At 44.2% G+C, this 15900-nt stretch overlaps 1 protein-coding gene across 4 annotated transcripts in view; it reads right to left on the minus strand.

Annotated features, from left to right (window-relative positions):
- Positions 1-15900, minus strand: part of LOC113669371 (uncharacterized) — a 30777-nt gene that overhangs the window by 5189 nt on the left and 9688 nt on the right. For 2 of the 4 annotated variants that reach the window (XM_089206979.1, XM_027185388.2), the window contains 3 exons: positions 15463-15680; positions 12939-15205; positions 12694-12838 (listed from right to left, as the gene is read on the minus strand). In XM_089206979.1, coding sequence (XP_089063105.1) covers positions 12694-12838; positions 12939-15205; positions 15463-15680 — 2630 coding nt within the window. Of the gene's footprint in view, positions 1-185; positions 4884-6229; positions 6924-7031; positions 7436-12693; positions 12839-12938; positions 15206-15462; positions 15681-15900 lie in introns of those variants that run through there. The other 2 variants (XM_089206970.1, XM_027185387.2) reach the window with 2 other exon arrangements.

The raw sequence follows: 15900 nt of genomic DNA on the forward strand, positions 1-15900 counted from the left end.
ACCATTACCTTTGCAAACAGCACTTAGTCTGCAAAATCATGACTACAAGAGACTCCTTTCGCTAACAACAATTTGCTGTAGTCATTAAAAAACGAAGCCTTTGGTTTAACCTTTAATGAGTTATCAAAGGTTTGAACCTGATCACTAATGGAACTATCAGGTTCTACTTTCCATTTCAAACAAACCTTGAAAATCATCAGGTAAGTCAGTTACTTGATCAAGAACATCCGCAGGTGACATCCCACAATCCCCTTCAGCATCCATTAGACTCTCAATCTTGTCTAGAACGCTTCCACTTGCGCGCCAAGTGGCACGTTCTCGTGAGGGTGTGCTTGTAGATACAGGTTTAAGCCCCTTTGCAGTAACCTCATCTGACGACGACGAAGTATCGTTAGATTTATCTTCAATCCCTTGCGCTTTCCCGTCAGAGTTTTTCACGTTAGATTCATCATTACTGACATCCACTTCTTCAACTTCATTGTCCACAATCTGAAATTTGGACGTATTTTGACCCTGCTGACCGCTTGAGGAGTAAAACTCAACCACAAACGCGTCAGAATTAGTTCGCAGTGACGCAGTTTTCTTTGATATTTGTCGTTTAGGCTTCGGAGGCGACTTCTTTTTCACAGAGTTGTTAATCACCGTTTCTTCTGAAATTTCTCTCGATTTATTCTCAGTGTTATCTATACTTTCGATCTTTTCACTTATTTGCATTTTCATCTCACAGTTGTTGGAGACTTTTTTCAAAGCCTCAATTATAGGTACACCCCGTGAAACTTCATGTTCTACCGAGCCGCTCACGTGATCAAGTGTGAACGTTCGACGGTTTTCGTTGATCGTCGTGTCTTCGGTGAGAACAATTTTGTCGCTTGGTGCAGGACCCACGAGTTTTGCCAAATCTAGTTCTTCGTTCGAGCTATCAAGAATGAGCGTGTTACTTCGGTTGCGCGGCGAATCCACACTTTGTGACGAAATATCGTAGTCGGAAAGTGACGAGATAAATCCGGAATCGACCGATCGCGGTCGGACGTCACTCGAAGATGAAAGCTGTTCGACAGGTTTTTCAGATGCAATACTGTCTAAAAGGTCCGCTAAAGAAGTACCAGTTTGAAATGCCAGTTGCACAGCAGAAGCTATATCATTTAACGAATGAGCTTTTCGCATGGGTGAGGAGTTAGGTGGTCCTTGAGTGGAAGGGTGTGATGACAGCTGACCAGCTGTTTTATTACCGCGATTAATAACTTCCGAATGGCGTTTTCTCTTTCGGTTTTCTTTCCCAAGAGAGAAAACCTTCACATCCTCACCCAGCGCAGTTCTTGAAAATTCCACCAAATCCTTGGCAAGTTGATCCAGGGCTTGTATGACAGGAATCCCAGCTTTCGTCTTGTCTGAAAGCGTCTTTGACACGTCCCCAAGGGAATGAGTGTTCCTCTCCGACGACTTTTTCTCGGTCTCATCGTGAATGAGTTCCGAGTCGGATTTGGAATTCAGTCGCATTAGATTAGTTCTGTAAGTTGTATTTGCTTTGGCCACAGGTGTCACACTTTTTAGAGCTTCTACAACTGGGATCCCTGCCGCTGTGCGGTCGTCAACAGTCCGCGAGACGATGTCTAACGAATACGTACGACGATCAGATTCTTTACCTTCATTAGGAGTCTTCGGCAAGGTTCGAGAGGATTCGTCAATAGTTGGGGTTTCCCGAGAACTCTCCGAACTTGTTTGCCCACGATCTCGAGCCATTTCTTTGGCATTCGCCTCCAACAAAAGCTCGCAAGCTGAAGTCAAGAAATCTAACTTCTGCACAACACCTAAGCCCTTTGCTTTACTGTCGCTGCTGTTTACTTTCTCAGGGGTGGCTTCATTTGTTTTCATATGTAAAGTCAGTGGCGATAACATCTGCCGCTGGCTGCCATCATACAAGCGTAACTTAGTTCCTTCACCGATTGTCTCAAGCGGACTGGCCAGCGCGTAGGTTTTTCTGTTAACTAGTTTTTCTTGCCTTCGATGGACGGCATCAGGCGTTCCTCGGAGAGAGACGCCATCTTTAGCATGTGTAAGCTGCCCTAAAGCGTCCACAACAGGGAGACCTCTCTGTTTTGCCTTCTCCAGTGAATGACTCACTTCATCCAAAGTGTAAGTCCCTCTGTTTTCACCGCCTCTCTCAGGGATCTTAAGTCTTAGTGGACTCGATGACTTTTCTTGTGACAAAGACTCTAGCGCTTCAATAACAGGCATCCCGGTGCTCTTAGCGCGCTCCAGCGACTTCGATACATCATCAAGGGTGTATGTGCCTCGCTTCTGAGCCCTATTCCCAGTCTCTTGAACTAGCTTGGCACTTTTAGTTATGTTTTGGAGAGCTTCAACCACAGGGATACCATTCTCAGAGGCATTCTGAAGTGAAAAGGAAACTTCATCCAGCGTATAAGTTCTTCTGTTTTGCTCAAACTGGCGAGTCTCTTGAAAAGATTGCCCTTGACGGCTCTTTGTTTTTGACAAGTGTTCCAGCGTTTCAACAACAGGGATCCCCACTTTGGTACCAACTTCGACAGAATTGGATACATCGTCGAGATCGTACGTGCCACGCTTTCCAGGTGTCTCGGAAGAACGTTCTTGATCAGATGACAACTGTCCCCCATCATTAGACGATTCATTCCGGTCAGTAAACGATCGCCTCCTGTCAGAATACGATCTTCTACGATCAGAAGCCGATGGGAAGGTCACAAAAGTCAAGCAATCCTCCAGTTGTTCCAAAGCATCCTCGAAACAGGCTTCGATCTCGTCCCGATCGTCATGTGGCTGTGCTTCCACATCGGGGTGTGCACTGAGACGGCAAAAATTGTCGCCAGCAGAAGCGTCACCATGAGCACGCGCAGGGGTCTTCCCCTCCTGGGTTAAGTTATTCAACGTGACGGAAACTGGAATTCCTTTCTCTACGGCCTCCTCGATCGCGTGAGATACTGAGTCTAATGAGTAAGTGCCTAGTTTTTGGGGTGGTTCAGTTTTCACTTTGTCTTCACATGAAGCATCAAGGATCAGATGAGTCTCCTGATCAGAAGCAAGCCGATCTAACGCCTCAACTGCCGGTAGACCATTACGCTCGGCATCTTCTAGAGTCTGCGACACGCTGTCCAAGGTGAAGGTGCCACGATTTTGGTGAGTCACAGTATTGAGTTTTTCTTCCGAGTTTGCCTCAGTCGATGAAGTAGACTCGTGTTTAGACGCAAGCTGATCTAACACTTTCACTGTAGACACGCCCTTCTTCTCCTCGTCGTCTATGGTCTGTGACACAGTGTCAAGAGTGAACGTACCACGTTTTTGAACGGAATCGGCCAAAGCTGGTGAACTGTCAGCATCACTCCCGACAGGCGATTGCAATTCTTCGCGTTTAGCGAGCTGATTTAAAACTTCAATGACAGGTACACCTTGGTCAGTTCCCCTTTGTAACGACGATGAAACTGCGTCTAAACTGTATGTTGAACGTTTCTCGGAGGCTACAAGTTCCTCTTCTGACGTCGAAGTCTGCTTTGCGAGCGCATCGGTAGTACTGGGGCCTGGATGATATTCTTCATATTGGGTTGCCCGTCTCTCTTCTTGTTCTGTCGCACAATCTAATTCTTTCGCTACAGTTTCCAGAGTGAAAGTGCTTCTTTTTTGAGAAATTTCGTTTGACAAAGATGTCGTAGCAATGTCTAATTCCACTTGACTTAGTTCAGATTCCTTCTTAATCAAAGAGTCGTTGAGTACGTTGACCACAGGTAGCCCACTCTCAGTGACATTAGCTTTAGATAAGGATACAGACTCTAGAGTGAAGGTACTGCGTTTTGTGCCACGCTCGCCTGACTCCACATTTCCTTTTTGTCTCGCTTCTTCCTTACTGGCAAGTTCGTCTAAAACCTTAACGATCGGTGTTCCCTGATCTGAGACAGAATCTAAAGTGAATGTGTTTCGTTTAAGCAGCTTCGGTAATTCAGAGCTATTGTTCTCTTCCGAATCCTCTAGCGCCCTAATTGGCTTGCACGGCTTCGAGTTCTGTTGACGTCTGAGGTTAGAACGCGTTCTCAGGGCCTTGAATGGTGATTGCATCAGAAAAGGTTCATCCTTAGCGCGTTTTGAACGCGGTTTATCGTCAAAGCTGACTTCAAAGGCTAAAGCTTTGTCCGTAACGGCCCCAATTTCTTTATTACCCGCAATTTCCTCGTTTTTCGATTCGACATTATCAGTTTTAAATCTCGACAACACACGAGGGGGCGGGCGACTTTTTGTCGCATTTTGGAATCCCACATCGAACGCGATGCTATTGTTTGGAGAGATCTGGGACATCTCAGATTCGCGTTCTGTCTTCGATGATTCTTCGTTCGACTTTGGAGATTCACCTCCTAGGTCTGTTTTCACTTTTTCATTTTCATCGTCCTCGCGCGCTCTAACGGCAGGTTTGGTAAAAGGTTTCTTCACCTGCTCTTTGCCCGGAGTAACACCCAGTGTTTTCATTCCCGAGGCAGCTTTAAGCGCCGCTATTCTGTCACGAATACTCCCACCTGTCTGTGGCTCGAGACTAGACTCGCTGTGTAACATATTTCTTTCTTTTTCAAATATCTCAGTAGAAGAACTACATTCACCATCTAAACTAGTCGTTGTACCAGTATTCCTTAATAACGATCCTGATTCAACTACAGGTGTGTCATCTTCGGGACCAAAACGAGCACTTGCTCTCAGCCTCAAACCCGCGGGCTCCTCTTTGGCTCCATTTTCTTGCAAATCCCATGGAGCTCCCTCAGTATTGCGCATGTGTTTAGAGCGGATAACCACTGTTGCTACGAAACACGATCGCCCATGAGATATTTCGCCAGCAGCAAGTTCTGTTGAAGCTTCTTTCTGCATGCAATCTGAAGAGACGACGAAAATTAAAAAACTTTATCATTCGAAAATAAATAAGAAAAAAAAGAAATATATTATGGAAGGTCAAATTTCGACAGAGATTGTTTGAAGCATTAGGGTCGGCCTTTGCATGTAAGAACTGATGTTCATAACGCTATACTGGAAAAGAGATTTTCAAGTTCTTAGCCGCTAGGCATAAAGGTAGACTAAAAATTTCAATATTATCGTGATTTTGCTGCCCATTTTAGCGTTCGATACAAAAACTCTAATAATTTATTTTTCTTTTGTAAATTAATGTAACTTGCGGGAAACTACGGCGAAAATAACTTGGGTTGTTATTTGTAATCAATAGAAAAAGAAAACATTATGTGTATCATCTAGTAAATATTTGCAGAAACGTTTTTTCATTTTCACCAAAAGAACCGAAGTGAAGAGGTTATTTCGAAAAATTCTGCTCGAGAAATTCAGTTCATTTTCCGAAAAAACCAAAAAAAAGTTGATAAATGAAACAAACTTTCAGCGTTTTCCCTTAATTAGGTAAACATGTTAGTAATTATCTTCAAAATAATCATTTCACAACGCTTTTGGACCGCAAATAGTTCTTCTCTTTCTCACAAAACGGATTAACTTTAAGCCAAAAATATCCATCATGAGGACAAGATACAAAATCTATTCTAAACGAAATCGATAAATTGGAAAGCAATATAAAAGTGAGCATCTAACTCCAATATACATGCATGGTACTTATTATTTTCATATTTACAAAAGGGCGCCGAATAACCCTTGACGAGCGAAAAATGTACAAAATGTAAACTAGATGAAGATAATTTTGTCTCTCATAATACATTCATCAAACTTGGCTCAGTAAATCGAGGATAAAAGGCAGAATTAAACAAAACAAACATCTTTCTCCCTTAGATATAGAGTATGGGCGAATATAACTATAACAGAAATATTATGAATATTGCATGAGTGCTTTCAATGAATTGATGATATTTTGTCAGGCACGGTTGAGTTCGATTTCACCAAAAAAATTACGTGACATTTCGGATATAAAACAATTAGAAACAATTAATAAAGTCAGAAAAAGCTTTCTAAAAACTAAGAGCCTCGTTACGATAAAAGTACACATCTCGATTCTGTGCTGACAAAGAATGTCGATGCAATGAAGAAAAACACCGCAGCTAGAAAGTTCCGTATTGAATCCAGTTTAATATTAACTGCTAACCTGCTACAACATATATTTAACACGAGATTGAAAGACGAAACGTTTTAGCGAATGTGAAGGTTAAAAGCCGGGATAAAAAAAACCACAAGGCTCCTGTACAAAGATATCAATAAACAAGAAATCTACCTTGAATAATTCTTCACCGAGCATTAGAACCGCTCAGTGTGGTACACTCAAAGGAACAAACAGCACCAGATTATAAACACGTTGGTTTCCGGTGGTATTCGACAGGTCCTGTGAAATAACTTCTTCGATCTTCCCCGCTTGCTCGCTTATTAATACGTGAACTTCTCGGTGGTGTTCCCTCTAAAGTTAGATCACAGAGATTGACGAGATAACGCAAATCAAACGCGGTCAGAGCCTCGCCAAGAAGTACTCTAGGAAGAAAAAACTGCGCGTGTCTGTCTGATGAACCAGTGATGTTCACAACACAACAGCCGTGTTAAATGACGAATTCACTATAAACGACTGGAAACTATTTCTGAAAGATGACGATCGAATCACACGCTAAGTCCTCTCTTTCTAGCAGATGACATCACCGCCGTTGAATTTATGAGCGACATTTCCTACACAACATTCAACAGTATGAGCGAAGCAACATTACAGCGCTTATGTAAAAAAACAAAACCACGATCCGTAAGTCTGTTTACAATTTCCCGATTTCTGTGTTTCCTTCGGTTCAGTCGTCACACTCCAGGCGAACCTTGGCAAATTTGAGAGATTATTCAGTCACGGACGGCGAAAAACAACACAAGATCCGATTAAAACACTCAGAAATAAATACACCATGCCACGACTTACAAGTTAATATATTCAGTTCTTACATGCAAATTACAGCACTAAGGGCGAGAATCGCCAAGTATCAACAATTTTATTACCTCGCATATATTATTTATCAGTATGGTTAAAAGACTGTCGGAACACTCACCTTAAATTCACAGCGGCAAGAGAAATTTCTTCAAATCCAAAAGAGTCGGCTTCAGAGCGTCTTTGTCATACAGATGAAAAAGCCAATGTAATGCTTATAGCATTACTCAGGCGTGTCTGATCGATGTCGTAAACTTCGCGCGTAAACACAGTCACACACGAGCACGAAAGGACAGTAACGCGCGGAAAAAAAAACACGGTTTGCCAAATAAATATGGACGGTAAACTGAGAAAGATACCACTAACATCCAAAAAAGATCAGTAGATCACAGAAGAACGGTCGAGTTAGCAGAAAATGCCACAACCTGGTATATAAAGCGATCGGTGGGTTCGAGTTGATTACGTCCAGGATTTCTTGCCAAGGAAAATTAATTTGTCTGCCACACCTCGATGGATATCAACACCGGCGGAAAATGGTCAAAACTGCACAAAATCCCAGCCGGATTGCCGTATTTTACCTGACCTTGATTTCGCAGTCATTTCCTAGCGGCCCGAGCCAAACATCCGTTTCTCGACGTAAAATGTTCGCCGCAAAACAGAATTCATAAACATCTTTTCTGCCTGCTATTACCCTAAAGATCTGTCAATGTTGATAAGGGTTTAATTGCATGGTTTCTAAAAATTTCCCAAATGCCTTTTTAAAACTTCCAATCAAACTAAATATAGAAAAAAAATCACCGGATGTAAAAGCAAGCCATGTTCCTCCACAGGCTAAATTAGGTTTCAGGTGTGGGCGAGCAAAGGTCATAACTGTGGGATTAGCCCTTAATCCTCTTACCTACCAACCGCGCTCGACTTATAAATATCCTAATGTGATTATGCAACAGTTCAGTTGACCTCAGGCCCTGCTCTTGTGAGCTCCTCTGCTCATTAAATATATAGCTTTAAATATATACTTGGCCTCCACTCTTTCTTTCGCCTCCGATAATCGCACATGGTGTCAGAAGTGGGATCCTACAGCAGGAACAAGAAGTAGCGGAAAAGAAAGTTGTTTCCGACCTCATTTCACATCGCGTGAATGAATTCAAACGCTCAAGATCCAAACGAAGAAATATTCGAGGAATCAAGCACGCCAGTCACGTCACCACCCACAGACCCAGTGGAACCGAGTCCTTCAACGGCTTCACTACAGACGGATAACCCACAAAGTGGAAGCGTAAAAATGGCCGCAGCAAATTTCAATATTCCTCCTCCGGCTAAGTTTGATCCCAAAACAGACGATTGGGACCACTGGATAAAGCGCTACGAGTTATTTGAAGCAGCTACGGAACGTGATGAGCTGTCAGATAAAGTGCGCATCAATACGCTTATTTACGTAATGGGAAATAATGCCGCCGACATCTATGATAGTTTCAAACTGTCAGGTGAAGATATCCAGTACGCGAATGTCAAACAAAAATTCAAAGATCATTTTAAAGGAAAAGTCGCTTTAGTCTTCGAGAGAACACAGTTCGTAAGACGCTTTCAGCAAGACAAAGAATCTGTCCTCACCTTCATTGAAGATCTTCAGAGAAGAGCCGACCTCTGCTCTTTTGGGGACCTTCGTGACCAAATGGTGCACACTCAAATAATTGCTGGTTTGCGTGATTCTCATCTCAGGCGTCGATTGATGGCAAATGACAACTTAACTCTGGATCAGGTAATTAAAGAAGTTAAATCCGCCGAAATCACGAAACATCATGATCAAATTCTTCAAAACCCCTCAAGTGCCGCTGACATATCGGCAATACATGACAGGAAAGTTCCAGAAAACAAACGTCGAAGTCCAAAACCCAAGCATTATGGAGTTTCTTCGAAAGCAAAGAAAACATCGTGTTACAGATGTGGAGCTCAGCCAGGTCACCCTCCTCAGCGTTGCCCAGCCAAAGATGCTACCTGCAATGCATGCAACAAAAAGGGTCATTATTCCAAGGTCTGCAAATCCTCAAAACAAGTCCATAGAGTTAATGATGATTCGGAAGAAGATGATATCTCTGTAATGACCGTCAACGAAGTCGTCAACACAATCGAAACATCGGAGAAATGGCGTACAAATCTATCGATAGGAAACTCCGAAGTAAATTTCAAGATTGATACCGGCGCAGATGTCACAGTTATTCCTGAAGAAGTCTTTCGCCAATGCAACTTAGGAAAACTACATTACACCTCCAAAAGACTCTTTGGAGCGGATCACAAGGGTCTCTGTGTAATAGGGACAATTCGTGACACTTTATCCCTGGGAGAAAAGTGCGTGACCGAAGATATTTACGTTGTTAAAGGCCTAAAAGAGCCTCTTCTGGGGCAGCCAGCGATTCAAAAGCTAAATCTATTGGCTCGAATCAATGAAATCCAAAGTCAAAGCTACGAAGAAAGTATTAAAGCGAAATATCCTCAACTGTTCCATGGACTGGGAGAACTTGAGGGAGAATATGAAATCAAGTTGAAGTCAGACGCTCAACCGTTTGCCATCATGACCCCACGACGTGTTCCATTACCAATGAAAAGCAAAGTAAAAGAAGAGCTTGCCCGAATGGAGAAGTTGGGAGTAATCAGAAAGGTTGACAAGCCTACAAATTGGTGCGCTGGAATGGTGACAGTACCTAAACCAAACGGGAAAATCCGAATATGTGTGGATCTGACAAAGCTCAATGAAAACGTTTGCCGCGAAACGTATCCACTTCCAAAGATTGAAGCCTTGCTAGGTGAAATTGGAGAGTCCACAGTGTTCACAAAAATTGACGCAAATTCCGGTTTTTGGCAGGAGAAGCTAGCAGAAAACTCTCAACTCCTGACCACATTTCTGACTCCCTTTGGCAGATATTGTTTTCAGCGACTCCCCTTCGGTTTGAAATCAGCACCAGAACGATTCCAAAAGAGAATGCTAAACGAGCTGGAAGGTTTAGAAGGAGTCATATGCATTATGGATGACATCCTCGTGCATGGAAAGACGCAAAAACAACATGATGAACGACTTGACGCAGTTTTAACAAGATTGATCAGAGCAAGAATCACCTTGAACCCAGAGAAGTGCGAATTTTCAAGGAAACAATTGAAGTTCGCGGGCCATAGTCTCAGCGCTCAAGGAATAGGCCCCGATCCAGACAAGACTGCAGCTATTGAAAAGATGGAGAAACCGCAAAATGTTGCAGAACTACGGAGATTCCTGGGAATGATCAACCACCAACAAAAGTTCATCGAAAATCTGTCTGAGAAGACTATGCCTCTTCGCGATCTTCTTTCAAGCAAGAACGAATGGCACTGGAGTCAAGCTCAAGAAGAATCTTTCACTCGCTTGAAGAAAGAAATGACTCAAGCGCCAGTTCTCGCTCATTACTGCTCCAATAAAGAAACTATTATATCTGCAGACGCGTCGTCGTATGGATTAGGAGCAGTCCTCTTACAAGTCCAAGAAGATGACTCAAAGAAGCCAATCGCCTACGCTTCGCGCTCTATGACGTCTACTGAACAAAGATACGCTCAGATAGAGAAAGAAGCACTCGCAACTACTTGGGCTTGTGAAAAGTTTGCCGACTTTGTCCTCGGTAAAGAGTTCCTTATCGAAACGGATCACAAACCGTTGGTGCCGTTACTAGGATCAAAATGTCTCCAGGACATGCCACCACGTATTCAAAGGTTCCGGATGCGACTTATGCGCTACTCGTACCAAATAGTCCATGTACCCGGAAAAGACCTCACCACAGCTGATACCTTATCAAGAGCACCACTTCACCGAAGTCTCACGAAAGACGAGAAGAAACTTAACAAAGATTTAAACCTCTATGTCTCACACATAGTAGAATGCCTGCCAACTACAGAGCGCCGCTTGCAAGAAATACGCCTTCATCAGGACGAAGACGAAGTCTGTTCAAAGCTTAAGCTGTTCTGCAGTGAAGGCTGGCCAGAGAAACATCACTTGAATTGTTCACTCCAACCGTACTGGCAGTACAGGGCAGAAATCACAGTTCAGCAGGGAATCCTAATGAAAGACGACAGAGTCATAATTCCCTCAGTGTTAAGACTCGACGTATTAGACAAGATACACACAGGTCATCAAGGCATCCAGAAATGCCGTGAAAGAGCGAAAAGTGGTGTCTGGTGGCCGAATCTCAGCAAGCAGATAGAAGATCTTGTCAGGGAATGCCCTACTTGTATCAAGACGAAAACTAATCGTGCAGAGCCCATAATTCCTACACAGTTACCTGAGCGTCCATTCCAAAAAGTAGGAACCGATCTATTCGAATGGAAAGGACAGGAATTTGTCCTCGTGGTAGATTACTTCTCGCGGTATTGCGAGATTGGCGTACTTCGAAAAGCCACCTCTCAAGAAGTAATCAATCACCTAAAAGCGATCTTCGCGCGCCATGGAATTCCAGAAACCGTGATCTCCGATAACGGACCGCAGTATTCCTCAGCGGAATTCGCCAAATTTGCAGAAAAATGGGGATTCACACACATTACAAGCAGTCCAAAATACCCACAAAGCAACGGAGAAGCTGAACGCATGGTGCAAACAACTAAAAACCTCCTTACAAAATCTGACGATCCGTATGAAGCACTACTCGCTTACAGAGCTACTCCACTGGAAAACGGATTCAGCCCAGCCGAACTATGCATGGGACGGCGACTACGCACCACCCTTCCAACTACTCCGTCTAAACTAACACCGCAATGGCCAGAGTTAACGACATTGCGTGAAAAGGAAGCCAAGATTAAGACCGAGCAAATGAAAGAGTACAACCGACGACATGCAGTTAAAGAGCTCAGTAATCTGTCGCCAGGCGATCGTGTTTACATCCCTGATCGCAAAGAGAACGCGGTAGTAGTATCCAAAACACCACAGCCACGTTCCTACTACCTCGACACTGACAGCAACGCAACTGTTAGAAGAAACAGACGTCAACTCAATCCAAATCCTAAAGAAGCAAAGTACACAACGGAAAGCCCTCCACCTGATCCTCCCGAAATTTCCAAGGATCAGCCACCTATTCCGGCAGAGAAGAACGAAGCTTTTATGTCTGCCCAAAAGTCTTCCATTCCAGTTCCCGTTCCTGGAACCGCTACTCGTTCCGGAAGAAAGGTCAACCCGCCCAAGAGATTAGGTTTTGATTAGGACTGAATGAACATTTGCTATTAGTTTCATGATCAAATTACTTAATAGACTCGCTTTCCATTATTAGAAGACTTTGCACAGAGACATTCTTACAGTATCGAAATGTCTAGAAAGGGGGATGTGGGATTAGCCCTTAATCCTCTTACCTACCAACCGCGCTCGACTTATAAATATCCTAATGTGATTATGCAACAGTTCAGTTGACCTCAGGCCCTGCTCTTGTGAGCTCCTCTGCTCATTAAATATATAGCTTTAAATATATACTTGGCCTCCACTCTTTCTTTCGCCTCCGATAATCGCACAATAACCACAGCGAAAAATCTGCCTGCTAAAGGGCATCATATTTCTATCGCCCGTGAGTTTGTAATGGTTATAAAGAGTTGTCAGTTTATTGTCAGAGAGAACTTGTCGTCACTTCCTTTACAAGAGCTCGCGGAAGGGAGGAGGGAGATGGGAGGGCGGGGGGTGGTTCTTTCTTCCCACCCCCGCCCAGTGCGACTTACAATGCAACGTCCAGAACCAGCCAGGAGAAGGAAAAATTGATGACAATTCCCTGTACCATCCCCTCCCTTACCTTTGTCATTCAACATGACCTGCCCTCCTACACCACTCCGGGCGGCAGTCAGCCAACTGATTCTCGCTCCCGGGCTTCCACGGCCTGTATGTCTGGGGCTGCCACGCCTTCTGGGACTATCACTGTCATGACTTTTCGGGGTGGCCTGTGGAAAAAAAGACAAATATTTACTTATTTGGAATCACATGTGCTGTTTACGCAGTTTCTGTCTTTCTAAATTTTTCTACAGATTACTTTTTCCTTACCGACATTTTTTTACTGGCATTCAACTGTTTGATCAGCCTCGCCCCAGCTTCCTGATCATCCGTCCAACTGATCCGGTGTGGATTATCACTTCCGGTTCCCTCTGGGCTATCCCGGATGTGTTTATTTACAGTGTGCTGTCCAGTGTCTTTGCGGTCGCTGTTTGTTGAAGAACGTAGTTCGTTATGCACTGGATAATTCCTGGTACCAATACTAACATCCTCAACGATTTGACCGGTGGGCGTTTTCCTGAAGGTCCGAGACCGCAAAATGTTTGACGCACCAGGTGAGCGAACCGGCTCCTCTTCTCCCTCTCTGGGGATGGCGTCAGTCTCACTCTCTCCTCCCCTGCTCGGAACGGATCCTCTAACGACAGCTGTCGTTGATTCTTGTTCAGGAGAGTGGTGTAATTCGACTTGATCACGACCCTGGTTACTTTCCTGTCTCTTGGTAGATTTGGCGAATGTTGAAAATGGATCAATTCCGTTTCCTCTCTGACCTTGGAAAGAGGCCATATTATTCTGCGCCAACGTACTATCTGCTGAAGCAGCCATTGGTTCCTTTCTGAAAGTTGAAAACCCGTCTGACCGCCGCACATCCCAGCTCTCTATACCTGTTCCAGAGACTCCATTTGCATCATTTGCTTTCTTTTCTGGCGAATAATTTTTCCTATACGTTGAAAATCCGTCAGACGTTCGAAGATCTTTCATATCAACACTTGTCCTTTCTTTGAAAACTTGGCCGCCATTTGTTTCACGACTGGAGGCTAATTCCTGTTCCTGAGGCCTGTGTAACTGTGCACCTCTAGGAGAGTTTCTACTGAATGTGGCAAAACGGTCTTCTTGTGACCTTTTCAGAACCTGGTTACCCTGTAATGAATCGTTGCCATCACCAACACTTCCACGTTTGCCATTATTATAAGTTCTATAGTCTTGCGTAGCAGGATTAATTTCATAACTTTGCACAACACCTTGATCAAAATCAAACACAAACGCTTCCGCTTTCTTTGATCGGTAGACAGATGCAGAATGTGTTTGCGCACATTCGTTTTGGTTACCTTGTTCTTTGGAGTTTTCAGTTGGAACGTTTTCCTGAGTCCCGTGCGAGCTCGACAAAGAACGTTCGTAAATTACCACATCTCCTGGGCTGTCCAGTGCATGTAGATCACGAGATCGGAGAACAGCCTCTTGTCGAGTGTCATCCCGTTTCCCGCGAGTTAAAGTGGGTACAGGTGAATGCACAGGCGAAGTCTCGAGTGAGTCCCGCCTCCCGTCTACGCCTTCGGGTGTGAATATCTCTCCCACTTCGTCTTCACGCGCGGACAACACGTACGGTCGAAATGCAGACAAATTCTGGCTCGCATTAGTACCTGTCTGGTTGAGTTTTCTACTTGGTAAAACGCCGTATAGTTCTGAAGTTGAATTCACCCTGGGACGAGTTTCCTCAATGCTTGCGTTAATGACAGGGATACCAGCTGCTTTGGCCGTTTCCACAGGAATGTGACCAACTGTGTAGCTACCACGCGCGAGCTGTTCGAAGGACTTACTCCTGGATGAAAATTCCCGGTTTTTGTTTGCTGGCATTTCGTTAAATCTGGGCGTAGCACTAGGTTCAGGATTACCAGAAAAGTCATCGTCCTCATCGTCATCTGCGACTAAAGTGTTGTCTCTGTCCTTAAGACTGAATCGTTGCATCTTCCTGTCCAATGTATTCGCAGGAGAAGTTGTAAAAAACGCTGGCATGAACGGCGCAACGTCTAAAGGCGAGCACGGGCTGCTTGGGGCGGTGGAATTCGACGCCGAGTTTGGATTTGACGCGATAGACGGACACGGCTCTGTTGTCTCCGTTATCGGAGACAGCTGATCCATTGGAACTTCCGTGGGTTCTTCAGGAACATCAAGGCGCGTGCGCTCCGTAGGATTCCTTGGACTGCTGGCCGCATTATTGCGGGCGAGCATTATAGGATCGTCATCGTCTTCCATCTCTATTACAGGTTCATCCGGGATCTCTCGTAACTTATCATGTGTGAGCCGCTGCATTACTTCCAGTCTAAACTTATTCATGTCCTCGCTACTGACACTCGTGTTAAGTTCGTCGTCGTCGTCTTGAGATTCGGACGCATTCGGAAGTTTGCTCGGTTTTCCGAACCTGCGAGGAGTCTCAACACTTCTTCCCGCCAGAATCATGGCCTCGATCTCCTCAAACTGTTTCAGTTCTTTAGTTGAGATGTCGCTCATGCAGCTGTCACGCACACTTGTGTGACTAACACCTGAGGACCGAGAAGACAATTTTCTGTTTTGGCTTTTTTCGCAGAATTTTACGGTTTCTAAGATTATCGAAACTGTGTTTTAAATTTTTAACATTTAGCAGTCATATGATAAATTGCTTATTGACTGGGTGGGAGGACCGAAAGGGAAATATTTGGCTCTCGGTCATGACATATTTCCCGTGCGACCCTTCCATATAGTCAACAAGGACAGAGCCATATCGGCGAGTTTAAGAATTTATTCATGTGACTCCTTCTACCTGAAGGCAAAGAAATCTGTTTTTCTGTCGGTTGGTCTCCAAATGGTTTCATATTCAGACTGTCGGTTGACTTGGGATTGGACAACAGGCTGTCTTGTGATGTGTGTTCTTCACGGGTAGCTTTTGAGGACATCATTGGTACATGGGTCCCACGGGTATCCCTCTGGAGGGCACCACCTTCTGTACTCCTCTGAGGAACACTGTTTGTTAGGTTTGGTCTGATAAAAGAAAATTGGATTTGAGATACATGTTAGTTGGGTGAAATAAGAGACTTGGGGCTATAAAAAGCAATCAACTGAGTTCTCGGCGATCAATCGCACAAATTCAAACCACTGCATTTGTTTGAATGATCGCAGTGACAAAACTTTTCCTGAAAATTTCCCATGTCACAGGAGGTGGGCTTTACGGCAATTTGCCATGCGATGTGCAAAAGTGATT

The sequence above is a fragment of the Pocillopora damicornis genome, chromosome 1, assembly GCF_964200805.1.
Source record: "Pocillopora damicornis chromosome 1, jaPocDami1.2, whole genome shotgun sequence".
NCBI lineage: Eukaryota > Metazoa > Cnidaria > Anthozoa > Scleractinia > Pocilloporidae > Pocillopora > Pocillopora damicornis.